Source organism: Catharus ustulatus, chromosome 2 (genome assembly GCF_009819885.2).
Source record: "Catharus ustulatus isolate bCatUst1 chromosome 2, bCatUst1.pri.v2, whole genome shotgun sequence".
NCBI classification, from domain to species: domain Eukaryota; kingdom Metazoa; phylum Chordata; class Aves; order Passeriformes; family Turdidae; genus Catharus; species Catharus ustulatus.
The window spans coordinates 83,730,980-83,749,999 of record NC_046222.1 but is presented as its reverse complement, the minus strand read 5'-3'; the positions used below and the strand labels follow the sequence as shown (position 1 = coordinate 83,749,999).

General features: G+C 40.3%; 1 protein-coding gene across 4 annotated transcripts in view; it reads right to left on the bottom strand.

Annotated features, from left to right (window-relative positions):
* FARP1 (FERM, ARH/RhoGEF and pleckstrin domain protein 1) overlaps positions 1-19,020 on the bottom strand; it is a 216,412-nt gene that overhangs the window by 26,946 nt on the left and 170,446 nt on the right. For 3 of the 4 annotated variants that reach the window (XR_004416993.2, XM_033051219.2, XM_033051221.2), the window contains exons 14-16: positions 6,070-6,260; positions 3,851-3,940; positions 1,572-1,705 (exon numbers count right to left, since the gene is read on the bottom strand). Coding sequence is in view for 3 of the 4 variants with exons in the window: in XM_033051219.2 (XP_032907110.1) it covers positions 1,572-1,705; positions 3,851-3,940; positions 6,070-6,260 (415 nt within the window). In the remaining variant the exon portion in view is untranslated. The remainder of the gene's footprint in view (positions 1-1,571; positions 1,706-3,850; positions 3,941-6,069; positions 6,261-19,020) is intronic. The other variant, XM_033051220.2, reaches the window with a different exon arrangement.

The window sequence follows — 19,020 nt, the reverse complement described above, 5'->3', positions numbered from 1 at the left end:
ACCTTTCCACAGCAGGCTCGTAGTGCAGCATCATCCAATTTTTGAAAAACATCACACCTGAACAGGAGGTTTGTATCCACCTCTAATGCCACCAGAAGGATTTAGAGGGTGTTTCTATTTCCACATGTACCCAGGAGTCAGCACCCAACAAGATTAGACCGGTCTGACAGAGAGTAGAACTTGGTCTTTACTAACTGCATACATTTCCCTTTTCTCGCCACACACATTAAATACACCAACTAGTTGGGGATTAACTCCAACTGCTGTTAATCTTACACCAAGGCTGAAGAAACAATCAGCATTTTCTAAGATCTGAAAGAGCCTTCTTGGAGTACCTGTAATAAATGCTGCTTAGTGCAGTGCAATTAATACCAGTAGCAGCCCAATGAAAAAGAAAGTGATATAGGCTGTGCAGAACATGTCTTAGGAGTAACTGTGTCAGTTATTTATAAATACATACACCAACTATATGTGTGTATGTATATATATATATACACACACACACACACATATATATATATGTGTAAATTATATTAGGAGTCAACCCAAGTCCTAGGTGAGGATGTCAGCTCTAAGAGGCAGTACCACCTTCCCCACTTCCCAGAAAACACCTGCTAATTCTGTGCAGGGTGGGTTTGGACAGCATTAGTCTGCAAAGTGCTGTGCCCTCATTTAGTGATCTCAATACATCACAAGAGTTGACTCACACACTCTGAGACTGTGTTTTGCTTTTGTTTTGATTCATTAGTTAAAGAGGCACCCATCTTAATTAAACTGATTAACACCCATTAGGTCTGCCTGCTCTGTCTTCACGTGATTTTCATTGTCACTTTTCTAAGTGAGAAGGAAAAGCTCAGCTCGCAGAACCAAAGATAACTTAAAAAAATGCCTACACAGAGTAAGACAATCTAATGCAGGGAAGTCTAATCACAGCAAGGAGAAGGCTTCTGCTTATGCTGCTAATCTGCTAAGATTTCAGCGGTCAAATGAATTCAAGAGCCTTGCCAGGGAAGAATTATTAATTTCATAGCTATTTCACAAAAGTGCCATGTTTTACTACCACTATTATGTTAAGAATAGATAATTTTCAAGCCCAGTGTCCTCTTCCAACACTCTGTCAATTTGTAGACTGCACTGTAGACCCTGTGAGTGTCACAGCTGTGATGCTGCAGAATGAGAAGCTGGTCTGTGAAATCCTCCCAGCCTGTACCTATTTTGACAGAAACAGAACCTGGTTGCTCGCCTCTCCCTCTTTATTACTGATAAGCCTTGCTTGCAGCATGTTCTTCAAAAGAGCTGCCATGTAGAAACACTGACATTTGGCAAGAGAAAGCTTCATCCAGAATCATGATTTCATTTGCATATGTCTGTAACTGAGATATCTGAACAACAGAGTTTGTCAAGTAAACATGAACAAAGCACGATTCAATAAACCCTGCCTGTTAATAACCAACATCTGTGACTTTCATAAATTAAGCACTACAGTAGATCACAAGGAGTTAGCAAAAAGGGAATGCAAAAATGCTAAGCTGCATGAAATAACGCAGATAAATAACAATCAACAGTCTTACCACAGAGCAAGTCTCTGCTCAATTTCCTTGAGAAAACCAGTGTGAAATTTGTGCAAAGGTTCGAAGTTGGAGAAAATTAGATTTTTCAATGTTTCAGGCATGCAATCTTCTTTACTCACTGCACTCTGAAACCACTACAAAGGAAAAAAGAAGCAAAATTATCAGTGAGTGAAATGCAGAAGGTAGGATCATTTTCTGTCTTTATGTACCTAACCCAAATACTCCTAACAGCTAAGCCAGTAAGGATCTTAGTTAGCTGGCATTAGGAATACAATCCAGACCATCCCTGACACTCATGTGTGCTGAACTGGTGCTCTTATTAGAGATCAGACCCTGCACAGTTGACGAAGGAACTCCTCCTTTTCCGTTTACCATCGCTGATCAAATCTTGAAAATTCTTTTCAAACCCAAACTGGTTAGTCAATACAAACTGAATTTGCAAATGCTGGAGGTGCAAGAGAAAGAGCATTACAATATTTGTAAACAATTCAGTAAAAGCAAAAAAACCATGCTCTGCTTTTTTTTTTTTTTTGCCAAGTTCCATCTGAAATGCCTTTGGTAGGAGTTGGTTCAGTAAAAAGCACCCACGCCCATGTTGCTGTGTGCACAGAGGACATCACTCTGCAAAGTGGTCAAGTGGAAGTCACTGCTATAACAGGAGCAGCAGTGCCAGGCACTGCAAAGATTGAAACAGGCTCCTGATCAGTCTTGCTCCATATTCTCTTTATTTCACCCTAACAGACTATGGGTGACATAAAACCATAGAACTAGGCAGCTTGCCAAGGTAGTAATTAATGCGTATTATCTTCAACATGGTAACACTGCTCACTCTTTACTGCGCTAAGGGGTTCCAGCTATCTGTGGTTGACTTCCAGCAGTGCCTAGAAGGCTGTTGGGACAGAAGACTGTTCGAGCAGTCTTGCTTGACACTGCATCAGCTGGAGCTGAGCCAGACCTGGGATAAAAGGACATCCCTCCCAAGCTTCCCTCTCCCATGCTTTATCTTAGCATCAAGCAGAGCTAAAGTTGAAGCTCATCTACCAAGTCTGAAAATTCATGCACAGCAGTTGCTCTTTTTCCAACTACACTGGCTACTTGTTCACTTTCAGTGGCCTCCTGGGCCAGTCATTTGTGGAGTACAGCTGGTACAGCTGTATGCTAATCGTCAGGCCCATCCCTCTTGGAGATCCAGCAAATTCAAATTTGCCTACCAGAGAATGAAGGATGGGGTTCTAGCCCATGAAGGATGGGAAATGGGTTTTAGCTCTGAAGAGCTAAAATGTTTTGTTTCTGCAGCCACTGAGTGAAATATTAGATGAAAACAGTGTTATCTGCTGCTAAGACTGCAGCAATGACTGCAGAACTGTCCCACAGAACCTGGCCTCTTCTCTCAGCAGGCTGGCTTCCCAGAAAGCAAGGCTAAGTAGCAGTAGGGCCACAGCTACCCTGCTGCCTATAAAAACCATGCTATATTGGTTCTGTCTAAGCTGGGGTCTGATCAGCTGCATCTGTCACATGGGATCGTGGTCCCCACTCTCTCCTGAAGCATGTCCTCCTTACCACAGCACTCAACACAGGAGTGGGCAATGCACCTCACTGGGTGATTAAAGAGCTGAGAGGTCTGGAGCTGGCCTATATGCCATGAAGGCATTTGGATTCAGTGCCATTTCACAGAAAAATGGTTACTTCAGATCAGATCTTGCACACATTATTCTTGGAAGTGAAACAAGGCTGTTTCTGTGTGTGCAAAGATGGCAGCTATTTGCCTTGGTGATTTTAACAATCACACTCTGATCAAATGCTACAGATGAATGACTCATTTAACACACAGTTCACTTTCCAACAAAATCAGAATCATTCAAATAGGTACTCTACAATATTTCATGTTAAATGGAGGGCATTTAACACAGTAGAAAACATTTATATGTACCCCTAAGGAGCTACTTCAGTTTTAAGAGAAGTCATTGAAAACCCACAGGCATTTTTAGTAATTATAACCACAAAGCATGAGAGCAAGAAAATATAACTGAAGTGTGTCCCAAGTTCCTCAACCTGATACAGTTTCTCAGTGCATGTTACTAACCACAGAGCAAACCTCTACTCTCTGATCCTTGTGTTATTTCCTCCCTGGAGGAGAACTCCTGCACACAGCAAAGAGTATCTGCAGCGCAGAATACAAAAGCGGCACGGAGCCGCTAGGATGTGCAATGGAGGAGATGAAATACCACCCCTGACTTAGGGCTCTGTGTGCTCAGTGAGTAAGGCTCAAACAAACATACCGAAGTGATGACTTCGAGGTCCTTCAGGTACGTTCGCTCCGTAGTCGCCACTTCTTTAGCAATGAAGTAAGCTTTCTCAGTTGGGAACCTCTGTAAATTGCAAGCACATTAGGTTTTCCCCTGCTTTTATGGAGGAAAAAACTGTAGATAATAAATCACAAAGAGAGTTACAAACCAGCGACCCTTGCTTGTGGTTATGCTGTGACTCATGCTTGAATGTTCCTAAGCCCTGAAGCCCTAAAAACAACCCTTCCTTGCAAACACAAGAGAACAGGAACTGTCTATGGGTTTTTGAGAGACTTCTTTTTCTGCCAAGATGATATCTACTGCTTTGGGGTGCTGATGATCCTTTCAGTTTATTTCTGGAGCAGAAGATATTGTGAAGTTCATGAAGAAATCCTTTGCAGGCTAAATGACCATTTGAATCAAGTGTCAAATATGACAAAATGACAGAAATTTGTGTCTGATTATTGTGTTTCATCATCAGAATAGTAATCCACAGGAAAAATACAGTAATTTCACGAATACAAGCTGCACCAATTTGACTAAAATTTTGCTCCTAAACTGGAAATGCGGCCAATATTCAGGAGCGGCTAATATGTGAATAATTTTCTGACATTTACAACCTCAGAAGTGCCAGCCAGAGTGCCGAGCTGAGCTGCTGCAAAGTCGGCATTTTGCGATTGTTACAAATTGCTACTCTGTTGCACCGCGGGTGGAGCCTGGCTGCCTGCAGGCAGCACGGGGGGCGGGGAGAGAGGCGGGAGAGCTCCCTTACCACAGCCCGGGGGAGAGACGGGGGGACCCGGGCCGCCACTGCCGCGGCTCTGGGAGGCGGCGGGGGGCTCCGTCCCTGCCTGCCACCACAGGGCAGCGCCGGGCTGTGGTGACCAAGCCCAGTGACAGCGGCGGCCGGCCCCCAGTGGCCCCGCTGAGCGGCAGCGCCGGGCTGGGCCACCTGGCCTCGTCGGCAGCCCCTAGCGGGCCGAGCCTGCACAGCCTTAGCTGAGCCAGCAAACCCCGCCATGCCGCCGTTCTGTTACTATTTGGCAACTTTGTTGCACGCAGGTCCTTGCTGCGAACCACAGAGCGGCTTATATTCAGGTGCGGCTTATTTATGGACAAAAAATATTTGCCAACACCCAGAGATGCGGTTTATACTCAGTGCGGCTTGTATTCGTGAATTTACTGTACTTCCAAAAAAATTCAAACCTGTATGATTTTCTTGGCTAGAAAACCTAACAGTGTGAGAGGTGAAGGATTTTAGATTAGGCTACAGATTTAAAATTTCTTAATTCTGAAGAGCCAACGGAACCCAGCTGATCTTCCTCTGTGTCACTCAGGAAGCAAAAATTAAGAAAAAAAATTCCATAGATATTTTTCCTTTGTTTCCTCCCTGAAGACAAATGATGCAGTGGAAACAAAGGGAGCCTGTGTGGGCATTTCCCAGTCAGAATGTACCCCCATAGGAACCATCACCAGCTGGTGTGCACAGTCACTGGCTGCTCTACCTTAGACTGGCACAGAGTCCTGACTCCATTAACTGATTCTCAGATTTTCTTCTTCTCAAATTTCTTTCACACATCCCGCTATCTATGCACAGTGGGAAAAGATATCTTCCTTACACAAACTCCTACTTTCCAGCAAAGCCATTAGAGTTTCTTTCTCCCTCCTGAGATGCTCCAAGCTGAGGAGAAAAAAACAGCCACAGAAGGACAAAAGGAAGCCCCTCTCACTCAGCAGCAGAGGAGGGATGAGCCAGCAGGCACCCAGAACACCCTGGCTCAGACAAACACTCTATCTTCAGAAAGCAGTTTTGGATGTGATGCTCCCTTATGCTTTTGCTGCGATGATGGACCTGAGCCAAACACTCCCAGCTGAACGCTGCAGGCTGTGGCTCAAAGAGAGCATTTTCTACTCCCACAACCAGATGCTCCCAGTGGTGCTCCCAGCAGAGACAGACTGGAGAGCCTGGGTTGGATACTCCCACAACAGACTCAACACTGTTCCTTTTCCTTCTGTCACCTGGAAATTTTCTCTCCAATAAGACAATGAAGTTGACTACTTTGTTGCAACAAAACTCCACTCCTTAAAAGCAAGTTAGATTTATAGAAGACCCTGTCCAAACAAGCTCCTGAGGTTGCAACCAACAGGAACGACCCAGATTTATCACAACACATCAGAGAGAAGAGAGACAAGACCAACCTCATTCGCCTTACCTTTCTTTTGACCTCTTCCTCATCATCAGCCCTGATGCATGACGGGTCATTCAGCAAAGGGCTGACCAAGGGAGATGACTGCTTGGCATCAGGGCTCAAGTTTGGAGATAAAGTCATATTTGCCACTGATGGTCCTCCTTGGGAATTAATAGAAAGCTCTGAAAGGTGAGGGCTGCCAGTCAGAGAACCTGCTAAGAAAAATGATAAAAGAGAAATCAGTTAGGACAAGTTTTCTTAAGAAAATACCATAAGGAGTTACAATCTTAAATTGCAGCATGTGAAGTTATGGTACAAGGCATACCCATCAACGTCCTCAAACTGCCCCAAATGGCCTTGAAGCCAGATGAACTGCATTCACTTGCTTTCACAATGGGACTGGTTAAAGTCTTTTAGCTGATAAAACTGGCAGAAATTCCTATCTCTGTAGGGAAGGGATCAAGGCACAGATGACTGAGCTGCAGCTTTTTATGGTGAGAGTGGTGAGGCACTAGAACAGCTTGCTCAGGGAAGCTGTGGCTGTCCCATCCCTGGCAGTGCTCAAGGCCAGGCTGGATGGGGCTCAGAAAATCCTGGTCTAGTGAAAAGTGTTCCTGCCCATGGCAGGGGGGTTGGAGCTAGGTGGTCTTTAAGGTCCCTTCCAACCCAGGCCATTCTATGATTCTAAACATCAATATAAAAAAATTCATCATTGCAATCCACTCTATAGAAGAGAATAAATACAACAATACAGGAATCATTCCAGGAGTGCCATTCTTTCCAGCAAAGCAGAACTTCAAACACTCAAATCAGTACTTCATAGGGAACTACAGGACACAAGTTAGTACAAATTTATCTAATTGAAGTCTAGAGAAAAAGGATGACTTTCTACAGAAGTGTTGCTGCTAAGATCAGTCAGATCTAACATGAAGGGAGAAAACTACTAGTTCCCCAATTTCTACACACAACACGAGTATGTATATTATACCTTGTAAGTCTTTCCATGCTCCTCTGATTGTTTGGGATGGAAATGCTAGCATTACATTTACATAAGAAAAGCAAATACTTTTAATTCACAAAGCACGACAATTTCAAATTTTCATAGATATAAAGTCTCATTTCATTTTGGATTAAAAATATTAAAGAATTAGACAATTAATTACACTTCCATGGATTCATATACACTACATCAAATTATTGAAATTAGCATTTTCTCTTCTGGGAGGCAGCCAGATTAATGACTGCACAGAAAGAAAGTTTGCCAAAAATGCCCCGTTTTCTCCCAGTTATCCCGTCCTCCATTCATCTGAAAATCTAACCTGTTTTAGAAGAAGAACCTGTCATGCGGAAGAACATTTACAGTCTGTGCCATTTTGGCATCATACATTAAAACCCAACCAAAAAAATGTGACAAGCTCTTGACTACCACAGTTAACAGGCAGTCTAAGATTAAATGGAAAACACATACATTGCCATATATAATTAGGGTGAAATACAATTTACTATCTGTGATTATGTCCTCCCTAATTTATGATAGGTAAATGTTCCTGTTGCTAAAAAACACAGCTGAGATACTCCAGTAAACATAATATAAAATAAATATAATTAGGCCAGTAGTAAAACCTATTTATTTTCTGGAAGAACTCAAGATTTATTGCTAGAACATGAATGTTTTCCAGTTCCAAACCAGTTCATGTTTATAAATCATTCCTTTGAAAAGAGAAGGAAAAACAGCACGGTTATCAGTTTACGTAATCATGACAGTTATGTAGCCTATTATAAATCAAAGTCAAAGCAGTATTTGTCTGGAATAAAGGTCTGTATTATTACAGCTAGCAAGAAAGAATTTACCAACAGTTTCACACTAAATCAATGTTCAGTGAAATTTGAGAAAATGCCACAGCTTGTTACACAAATGTCAATTTTATTGACACTAGCACACAACTGTATACAGTATTTTCCAAAGAAATGGAATTCATCATTGAGAAATAGTGAAACAGATTAATAGCAAGGTTGTAAGGTTAAAAGTACTTAACTACATTACAAAAGACATAAGAAAAGTGATATCACCTCAAACGTGGAAACAAAGAAATTCTGGCACTATGCCTGTCATATGACAGCGAATAAATGATTTGCACCTCTGTGAGAAGTTCACAGCATTGTAGTCTAGAAGTTAAATAGCACCTATCTGTGATAGATAGATATAGATATATTGACATATCTACCTACCTACCTACAATCCTACATCTAAGTTCTGATGTACTGTAACTTTTATCAGTACAACTCAAGTATTTCAAACTACAAAATACCAAAAGGACAATGAATTAGAAAGACACCCTATCTTACAGTTGGAAGACATTCAACAGGGAAAAGTATTATGGAAAGTATCACAAAAAATGTGCCTGGTGGCTCACAGCACTGCTTATACACACGACTGATAAAAGACTTTTTATGTCAATGCATCACTGACATTCTCAAAGCTATTTTGCAGCAAGCTGAAATGCTGCATCCTCCCTTTTGGTACCAATGCAGGTGTGAGCAGTGACCAAACCCAACCACCACCACCTACAAACAAGAGTTCAGTAAGACCCCACCTGCCAATACATCAAACAAGTGAAAATTGAAACTAGTTATAAGAAAGTGGCTGCATTACAAAAGGGGCCTCAAAATGTTCTTACCTTAGTACATTCTGGGGCCTAATTACAACCAACACAGCCATAGCTATCAGCACACTGGATGCTGCTCTGGGAAATATGGGAAACAAGTTTGTTTTGCTGTGAAAAAGTCAGTAAGCCATGAAGAAATGAAAATGGAGGTTCTTGCCTCCCCCATCACCAATCAATCAGGACACGTGTCATGCTGATGGGTCATGGCAGTAACTTTCTCTTTTTCACAGAGGTGAGGAATAAATAACCTGAATTAACAAAGTGTTTCATCTGGTCTCCTGCAACAGAAGAGTATATTCATATAGGCTCTACTCATCAACTACATACTGCAAGATATAAACAGAAGCAGAAGGGAGAAGACCAATCCTATTTACAAGGTACTGAAATCCCTTACAATTCACCCTAAATGATTCATGGATTGACAGGCAATTATTAGCACGTCATTTGCCAGACAGCAAATTCTACTGCACACTGGAGGCCTAAATGGTTTGCAGCTGGTAACATGGAATTGTCTTTGCTGATACTTCAACTGATTTTTATTTAGATTCAGAATTGGGCCATCTTTCAAATTTAATGGAGTCAGCTGTATACACACAAACCAAGAGAAAATACAAAAGAATGTTTATCTGAGGATTATTTAAATATATACTAAAATTACATCTTTGGAGGAGCGGGTAGGAATTATTATGCATGTACTTCAATCATTTTCTTATGCATGTGTTTAAGAAGAGAAAACAACACTGGTTTATGACAGTGGCAAGAAATGAGAATGCACTTTACCATGGCATGCCACATTGGCCCATCAATGCCAAAATACCTGGAGGGGTTCTTAGTTCCACTGAGCCAGTCTACTCTCCTGACCAGAGAAAATTGCTGCACTAGGGAAGGTGACAAAAGAAGCAAAACTTGATTGAAATCTAACTTGGGGGGGAAAAAACATCTATGAAATGACAATGGCATTTTACACGGCTACAGGACATGGTTATCTTCCTAGCTTTACACGTGTCTCAAATCGCTCCCCACCAACATACATATTCCATGTGCTACACAAAAAGAAGCCAGCAGCTGGAATCAAATACTTAATAGCTATACCTTTATCAAAACACTCATCAGTTGCTTGCTGCAATTTGGTGGTAGGAAGGCACAGAGTGCTGGCAGGCTGTGGGTGCCCTGCCAGAGAAGGACAGGTTGGGCTCTGCCCTTGGCTGCCAGATGTGAACCATGCCACTCATTGTACCTGTGTTACTCTTGGCTCCCGTCACATACAGCTGTGAACCCCTGGGGTGAGGGCTGTGCCTATGGAGTGCTGGGCTGAGTGACACTGCTTTAAACATGGCTCATGTCAAAGGAAAAACAGTTAAAATCAGTATTTTCCACATGATGAAGGAAGTCTCTCCTAGAGGTCAATTCACATCATAGGTGACCTGAACTGCCTGCTGCCTCTTTGTTGACTACATAGGCAGCATAAGATGACCTGAAATCCCTGGTTAGAAACTAACCTAAGGCAGAGGAGCTCCCCTCTTTGTGAGGGAGACAAATGGGACTCAGTGTACTGAAGATACTCCTCCTCCATTCCTTTTCTCCTGAAACTGCAGAATAACAAACTCAGGCCATTTAGTGTTCTGCATCTGCTTCAAAAGGAATAGTTCCCACTCATACACACTGTTTTTTAACAGATAGGAAGAGCACAATAGTGTTAAGACGCCCATGGGAATGTGCCTTTTCTGTGGAGTACCAAGAAGTAAAAATGACTCAATTATGAAAACTGAGAAAAAACATCAACCATTATTAAAGGTGACTGAAATTCTGCTGGAAAACTTCATGTATTGCTTAAGATTTCATCAAGTCAACTCTCAAAGAGTTTTATTATTCTCATGGTTGTTCTTATTATTATTAGAAATTAAAAACATGTTAAGAGCCAGAAAAGCACCTTTTTCAATACCTGGAATATTGCAGGGCTTATTCTCTCTTACTCCTGCTCCACGGCCTGCTCTGCAGTATGGCTTGTGACAGCCATATCCCAGTTACTCAACCTTAATATCAGATCAGTGTTTTCTAAACTCCAGTCTGTCAGATGAAACCCAAGTTGATTCCCCTTTCTTCCTGGCATTGCTGAGCATATCACTTATGAAGGCTCTTTAATAAGAAAGTATCTGTCACAGCTGCCACTGCTGTGGCCACACAGTCTAGCTTAATTTTCCATTTTCACAGTGGTTGCATAGCACTAACATGTATCTAAACATTTTGGTCAGAGAAGATGCATAGTACAAAATGGCATGGGGGAGAGATAGCACCAGATGAAGCAGCAGGAGTTTTCATACACACTTCACCAAACACTAAAGTACCTTAGACTGAAGAAGAGTTTAATAATGCTGTCCATCCCTTCTCTCCCCAGCTGTGAGCCAGGCACAGTCATGCTGCGGAAGAGTTACAGGATGGAGATTCTGCTCTGTTCTCCCTCAATGTAATAAAAAAAGTCCCACTGACTTCCACAAAAGCTTGAGGAGAACCAGTTCATCAAGCTGCACTTCTCTTCCCCATTACATGAATCAAGCTGAAGCAGTGGCTACAGTTGGTTAGTTTGAAAAGTAGTTACATAACAGCCATGAATTCATGTACAAACATCCCTGAATGCAGTACCAAAGATTTTGAGGAGGAACAGGAGTTAAAAACAAACTTGTGAAGAAATCCAATGTCACACATGACCACTAACTCTGCCTGGATTGAAGAGGAACTTGACAGGAAGAAAAGTTCACTTTGATTTCACAGCTTCAAAACACATGCCTGTGGCAGTGAGCAGAATTTGGGAAAATGGTGCACCTTCTCAATGAACCAATTTCCTCATATTTAGGACAAAGCATCAGCCAGCAATTGGACAGAACAATTAAACCAGTGACAGTTTTACAGCAAAATACCAGTTAGAATGAGTAAAAGCCTTCAGGTACAGGTGAAACTAAAAATAATAATAAAAAATTAATTCCATGCATACACAGTTAAATGGCTTGACATGCTTATAGTCTCATCAAGCTTGGTGTTGGTTTAGTAGCCAGCAACCTCTTCAGCTGATAAAGGTCCATGCTTTATTGGTGTACTGCAGTATTAGACAGTGGTGAGCATGAAATCAGACAGTAACTGCTGTTGGCCTACATCAGGGTCTACCCACATCTTAAGAACAAAGAGTGAGCATTACAGTCTGGGGAGAATACAAGGTCACTAGGCATCAGTCCTTTGTCTAGCCTTGATCTCTCCAGACAGAAATAGAGCAACCCATAGAAGGTTTTCCTGTTGTACCCAGGGTTAGGGTTAGTTTGCCTTTGTTTGCCTTTAAACCAACATGACACAGTGCTACAAGAGAAGTGGAAACCTTCAGCCCCCATGTAAGCTTATGCCACAGATACTGTCCATTCCAACAAGACACCTCCCCAGGACTGCAGTGATCCTGCTCACGAGCCAGGGCAGACAGCCCTGATTGCTGCTGCAGCCTTCATCAGGAAATGAAGGGCAATCTGACTGTGCTCAGTGGAGCCCAAATACCATGGAAAAGAGACTCTCTTCTCTCCCCTCTGCTCTTTTCCCCTCACCATGGTGTGGTTTCTCAGCCTGGGAGTCACAACCTGGTGAGGGTTTTCATTAATTCTGAGGCAAGGAGTGCTCCGTGAGGCAGGATCACTGTAATAGGGGGAATTAGGTACTCCCAATACAAAATAGGCATTTCTGCAGTAAAAGGACATTGAGACAGTGCTCCAAACAATGCAAGGAACAGAAGATATACCATGCTTGAGGATAGACAGAACATCGAAAAGGCTTTTTCTCCCAGAGAGGTACATGCTGACAAAACAGTGCATACAATGAAACAAAAAATGTTTCTCTTTAAAAGGTATTTAACAAATGACAAAAATGAGAATGAAGTCCCCAGCACTGCCAATTTTAAAAATTAATTTTTACTATTGAGATTTATTTTTTTAAAAATCTATGCATGTGCACACACAGAAATCAGGAAAAGGTTGGATAAGTGAAACACTGCCAAGCTTATGAACTTTTGTTAGTGGGCCCAGGTGATTTTTTTAGCAGGAAAAGGGAAATATAAGGATTCAGCTAATCAAATATTTTTAAGTGCCTCATGGAAAAGCAACAGGCATGAACTTCAACATTCTCTGAACTAAACAGAAAGAACTACCTCTGATTTTGCTGAAATTCAAAGGCAAAAGCCTGCTCTCTTCTCAAAACAAGATTTGCAGCATTTTAAAGAAAGCATCTAATCTAATTTTAACAAGCTTGAAAGCTCTTGAATCGGAAAGCATTCATTTTCCTTCAACCTTCCATGCTCAGCGACAGCTGTATCATTACTGCCTTTAGACTTGATTTTTATCAGTGTGAACTGTAGATTGTTATGGTTCTCAGGGGCCAAAACAAAAGAAATATTAATGAAAATTACACCTTAAAATGCTAACCATTCTTGAGCAAAGTATTTACCGTTATGCCATGCAAATTTATGATCCTAAGGTCTTTACTCCCTTTACTGTAGTAACACCACCATTATTTACGCACATACTTGTGAAAAACAAGCCTGTGAATACATAGCTCAGCCAGGCACACAGGCTTTCCAGATCTCATAACATTTAAAAGAAAGTGCTCACTGCTTTTTATAACAAACAACATAAACCAGGCTTATACTACAAGCTCTTTATAGAACACAGAATTAGAACAAAAGACAAAACACTCTGTAAAACTGCTACATGTCACCCAAACTAGAATTTTTGTTCATATGATGCCTTTGATTTTTAAGCAGAAATTCTGTATTTAAAAATATCAATGGCACGACACAGTCTAACCATAGGGAGGAACACAGAAGACACCTTTGCTCAGGATGCACATGTTGCAGAACAATCATTTCCCTTACAAATATGTAACTTAAGATATGTGCCTTTGTCTAGGCGTACTTCAGTAACTATAGAAACTACTGAAACAGAAGAGGAAAAATTTTGCTAATGTCAGTTTCCTAGGATTTAAATTCCCTTGCTTTCTAGAACCTGACAGAACAGGCAAAAATTTTTCCTAATATAGCTTGACTGAAACCAGAGTCTGCTGCTGCTCATATCAGAGAAAAGCTGCACACCAGCCTGAGCCTTGGGTCCTCATGATATCAGCACTGCGCAGCTGCCACTTACCATCAGAAGACCCACAACCATCACCACCAAGTAGGAGACACCAACAAGCAGCTGGATTTCTGAGAAAAGGACTCGTCTCCTACACTTGTGTCTGACAGCAGCTAATATAAGAAAGGCCTACATATTAAAAACTGTTCCATAAGATTCCCTCATACATTTAGGGTTTCTTTTATTTTTTATGGAAAAGAGGATTGATCAATTCAATTAGGGAACTGAAGAGGAAAGAGATGAGCTAAAGTATAGAGAAGCTGCCTTAAGAAACTACATTATTCAGAAAGAGAGAAGCATTATTGGAAGACTAAAAGGGATTTTGGCTTACTTCACACTATTACATGCTTGCATAGAGAACCCCTTTCCTTCACATTCACTGCTCTTTCCAGCTGGTGACAACCATGCTGCTGAATGACAGGGATTCTCCAGTGATCCACATTTCTGTGCACAAGGCTGTGACATCCAACTTCCTCAAACATGTGTGGAAGTCAGGAAAAACTTGGATTGGTAATTTGTTTTTCATCATTAGAAGTTAAATTGCAGCAATTAAAATTTCATTCTAAAGTCACCTCTGACAGCAGTCTAACGGCTCATTAAGACAAATGAGATTAGTTAAACACGGAATTTGACGGAATTTATAGGTCTTTTTCCATAAAGAACTGTTCTAGAAATAGACATGGTTCATGCTAATTGTATGAACTGCAATTCAAAAAACTGCAGATCTGAATCACTGGTTTTACCAAAATTCAAAATTGGGTCTGCTTCACCAGTTTAAATGATCAACATAATTCTAGTTCTCTGAGTACCCTATAAAACTACTGGGACTTTAAACTCTCAGAAAAATAGTGGAAAGCACATTATGCCAAAGGGAACTGCAAATAAATAGGGCTAGATATTTTTTGTGTGCTTAAGATATTTTCTATTCTTGTCTTTGCCTTATCTTCCTGGAACACCCCAGAAGAAACTTCCAGGGATTACAGGGACTCTATGTTTGTGTGTTTATCATGGAACAGAAGAGGACAGATTTTAAAATATCTCTGCTTCTTAGTGAAGAAAAAGAGGGCCTGTAAACAGCTTTTATGTCTATCTCACCCATTTTCTATTTGACTTTCTCTGGTCACCACCAGGGACCTGCATGTACAGACAGAGAGGTCAGAACAGGAACTTCTGGCATGAATGCTCTGGCATGAATTGCTTCAGAATGAACAGAGCTGCTTCAAGTAATAAAAGCCTCACTGAGAACAAAAACCCGTCCTACAAATACCCAGGGGACAAAATATAGGTCCTGAAGCAGTCTAGTAATACCAGCCCCGTTTAGTGAACTAATTCACAAACCATTGTTTTTTCACTCTTTACTGGGTCCTACCGATTACATTCAACATTAACAATGCTGCCCTGTGAAGAAAATGATTTCTAGTTTTGCATGCCCTTTAATCTTGAAAAAAACTAATAGACTGATATGGTTTTTCAAACTATTGACATGCACTTCTTTCATTATGCTCACCTGCCTATAACTCAGCTCTGTATAGCTCACATAAAGTAAATGCAAATACAGCAAACCTAAAAACTTTCAATTACATGTTCACATTTTCACCCAGAGGAATTTCTCTTCCAGTTTGATATAATTTATATTTAGCATGCACTACAATGGTTACTGGGATGGTGCCTGTTAGGCAGGCTCTGAGATATGGGTGAAATGGCAACACTCGGTGTAAATCATCTTCAGAGAGCACTCCTCTCTGTCATGCTAGGGGATATGGACTTAAACTGAAAACAGTGCATTCTAGGCCATTCAGATTATTCAAACCTCCATATCTGGACTACCCTATGTAGTTCTGGTCTCCTACAACAATGTGCCACTCTCCATCCCTCCTTCATCTATTTACTGATAAATTTAGTATCCTATGTCACTGAGGAAAACTAGATTCTAGGAAAGGCTGGAAAAAAAAATCCAGAAGATCCCAAGAGGGTATCACGAGTTTGAGCTGCTGCTGAGTAGGAGAAAACTTAAAATTGTCCGACATGACCTTTCTACTGCCATTGTAGAGGATGGCTGAATGTGGTCAAGTAGTTGGAATAGGAAAGAATGAATCAGAGGTCTTTTATCCAGAGATTACCCAGATCTGCCTGTTATTATGGACAAACCCCTAACTGCTTTTGCAACCATATTTACCCAACTGCATGGACAGAGTTAATTCATAAACCCAACAAGAGTCTTCTTTCACATCCTCTGGAAAGACAGGAGATGAGTGATTCAGGACTACACAGTTCAGACTGGACACAGCTGCTCAGTCTTCCTGGGGATTCAGCTGCCTCATTCGTACCAACTGCCTAAGGATACCTGGGCACTTGATGAGTATGGGACTGGAAGTTCATTATTGACAACAAAATTTTGAAACAGTGAATCAAAAGCAGCATCAGCCACATTCCACAATCTACCGGAATTGGTAAGAGAATCTGTTAGTTACCCTGCCTGTAACAACCTACTATACTTGAGACCAAGGTTTGCTTAGATCACTGCTGCAGTCCAGTGTATTCAGATTAATAAATGCTTGCAACAGTGAACTAGAACTGACAAACTCCTCTTACCATGAGCACTTTGTGAGCCAGGAGAAGAATTCCTCCATCTCATCTCATTTGCAGTCTTGCCCTAAAGGTTTCTGTTCTTTTCTGCGAGGTCCTTTTGATTGTCCCACAGAAACAAATGCCCAGATAAATTCTAAGGGGCCTGATCCTGTTTGAAAATATCAGTTTAAAACTCCTTTTTCACTTCGTCATTTTTGGCAAGGGCTCAGACATGAACCACATGTTTGGTGGAGGAATTTGACCCACAGACTGCTTTAATTACAATCTTGTCTGCTGATATTAAATGGAGCTTCACTGGCGTTAGAATGCTGCAGAAGTAATTAATCCTAAATGAAATTATTTCCTATGTAATTTATAAACTTCACTTCTTTTAACTGGAAGAATTCCATCTGTTAAAACAACAACTACTTAAACCTTCAAAGCTGAAAAAGTTCCAGAAGACAGAAAACGCCTCATATTGCATTTTTGAGGATAATACCCAGTGGGTCTGTTCTTAAAAAGACATTAATTCAGTATCTTTGTAGGCATATGAGAGAAGAATCAGGCCTGGAAACAATATCTGAAAGGATGCAAAATAACAAACACTACTTATAAAATTTTATATTCACTTAAATCCAAAGAACATGAAATCTATTCACTTTTTTTAAGTAGCAGAAATTACTGCAAATCCATTACTTGAACTCTAATTTTGCTGGCTAATAAGCCAATTAATTCATCTGTCCAAATTGTTATTACTTTATACTTACTAGTACCTTTGCTGCACAGACAATAAAAAAATAAATCAGGAGAGTCATGTGCCCACTTCCCCATGCTCACACTACCTGCTGATGTGAGCTTCAACTACTTGTATATTTCATCTTATATTGAACTTCAAGGCAATTATTTTACAGCTATTCTAAATCCAAAACACAAATCGTCCTCTTTTGGAATCATATACAAGCAAGCTTTTTTCTAATTATCAATCTCATCATTTGTACACTCATGCTTTTAACTACAGGAATAAATAAGAGTATTTCCTGTCCCTAAAATATCAGTATCTACAGAGATGATTTAAATCATTCCTGTTCAAGAATGAGGTATCTAATCTCTAAGAAAATCAGTGCACTAAAAGAGATGAGAGACTTAATACTTATATTTACACAAAGACATATTTTACTTTCAAAACAGTAAAGTATATAACAATACATGCCTAACTACTGTAGGTATATTTTTGAATATCCTTCGCTCAGATTAAACTCTGTTAAAATGTGCATAGACCAAGGCATTAGAAAAATTAAAAAACTTCTTATTTTATAATTTCTGTAAAAACAATCTTGAAAATTTTACACTGTCTAAATTTACAAAGTCCTGTCACTTTTTCATCAGTACTTATGTGAATGGATTAATCATTGCTGCATGCATGAACTGCATGATGCAGATCACCGGGAGTAACCTGCAGTTCAGTCAATGCTGTTGTTCATCAGTTAAAATTCTGGGACTTATTTCCATTCTCCCACAAGAAAAATTTATAAAAGTTAAAAATAAGGCCAATTATAAAGACCACATCTTGTCTCCCAGTTCTAGTAACTGTAGGACACTTTCCATACAGAGGATCTTTCATCTGGATTTTCTTACTTACTTCTTGGAGAAAACTAACACCAGATTTTTAGGATACCTTAATTCTCAATACTTTCAGCCTGTGAAAAGGAAGTATACACAGAATTAGACTCTTGGTCCTTCTGCCCATATCCACTCTATGGATAGAACAGAAGACAACCACCCTGGACAATCACAGTTACTCCTATCGTTCTCTTGTCAGGGGATGAAAAATTTCTGAGGTGGCACTACTAAAAAAAGTAGCCTATGACAGAGTAATTGGATCCTGCACAGATAAAGATTTTTTGTGATCAAAGCAAAAAATAAAACAGCCACCATCTCCAAATCACCCAACACAGAACTTTGATGTCTCTATAATAATTTCACAGAAAGTATAATTAAAAATTTTCTTGCAATACATCTCTATATTAAACTGATAAAGACAGAAAGGATTGCCTTGCAATACCACTCTTCATTAGAGCTGTTTTGATCAAAGTTTTTTTTCACTTGAATTATATCTTTCATCCTGTTCTTTTTCTTGCCCAAGGAAGAGTTTGGAGTTTCAAAATCTCCATCACCAAATTATCCTATTGAACCCATTGAAGAAAGACAACACTGTTGTTTCTCTTGACAATACTGTCATTTTATACATGCCTGATTTGCACCCTCAGTTCATCAGATTATAAAATGAGTTATGAAGAAGAGTAGACCAGACACATTCTTGCTATGAAAAAAATTTCCAGCATATTTCAAGATTTCAACAAGTCCTGGTCTTGAATACCAAGCTGCCTGCATTTGGCTGCAAGTTTATTTTTTTTTCTCCTAACTCTGTTGAGGCACTCTAGTAAGTCGCTCTCCTTATATGGGAGAGAAAAAGATTGTAATAGACATACAAAAGAGCATAATGTACCTATGATGATTTGATTGTTTGTTTTGTCAAAATAACTAGTCAAATATCAAAGCAGCTACAACATATACCTAAAACAAGA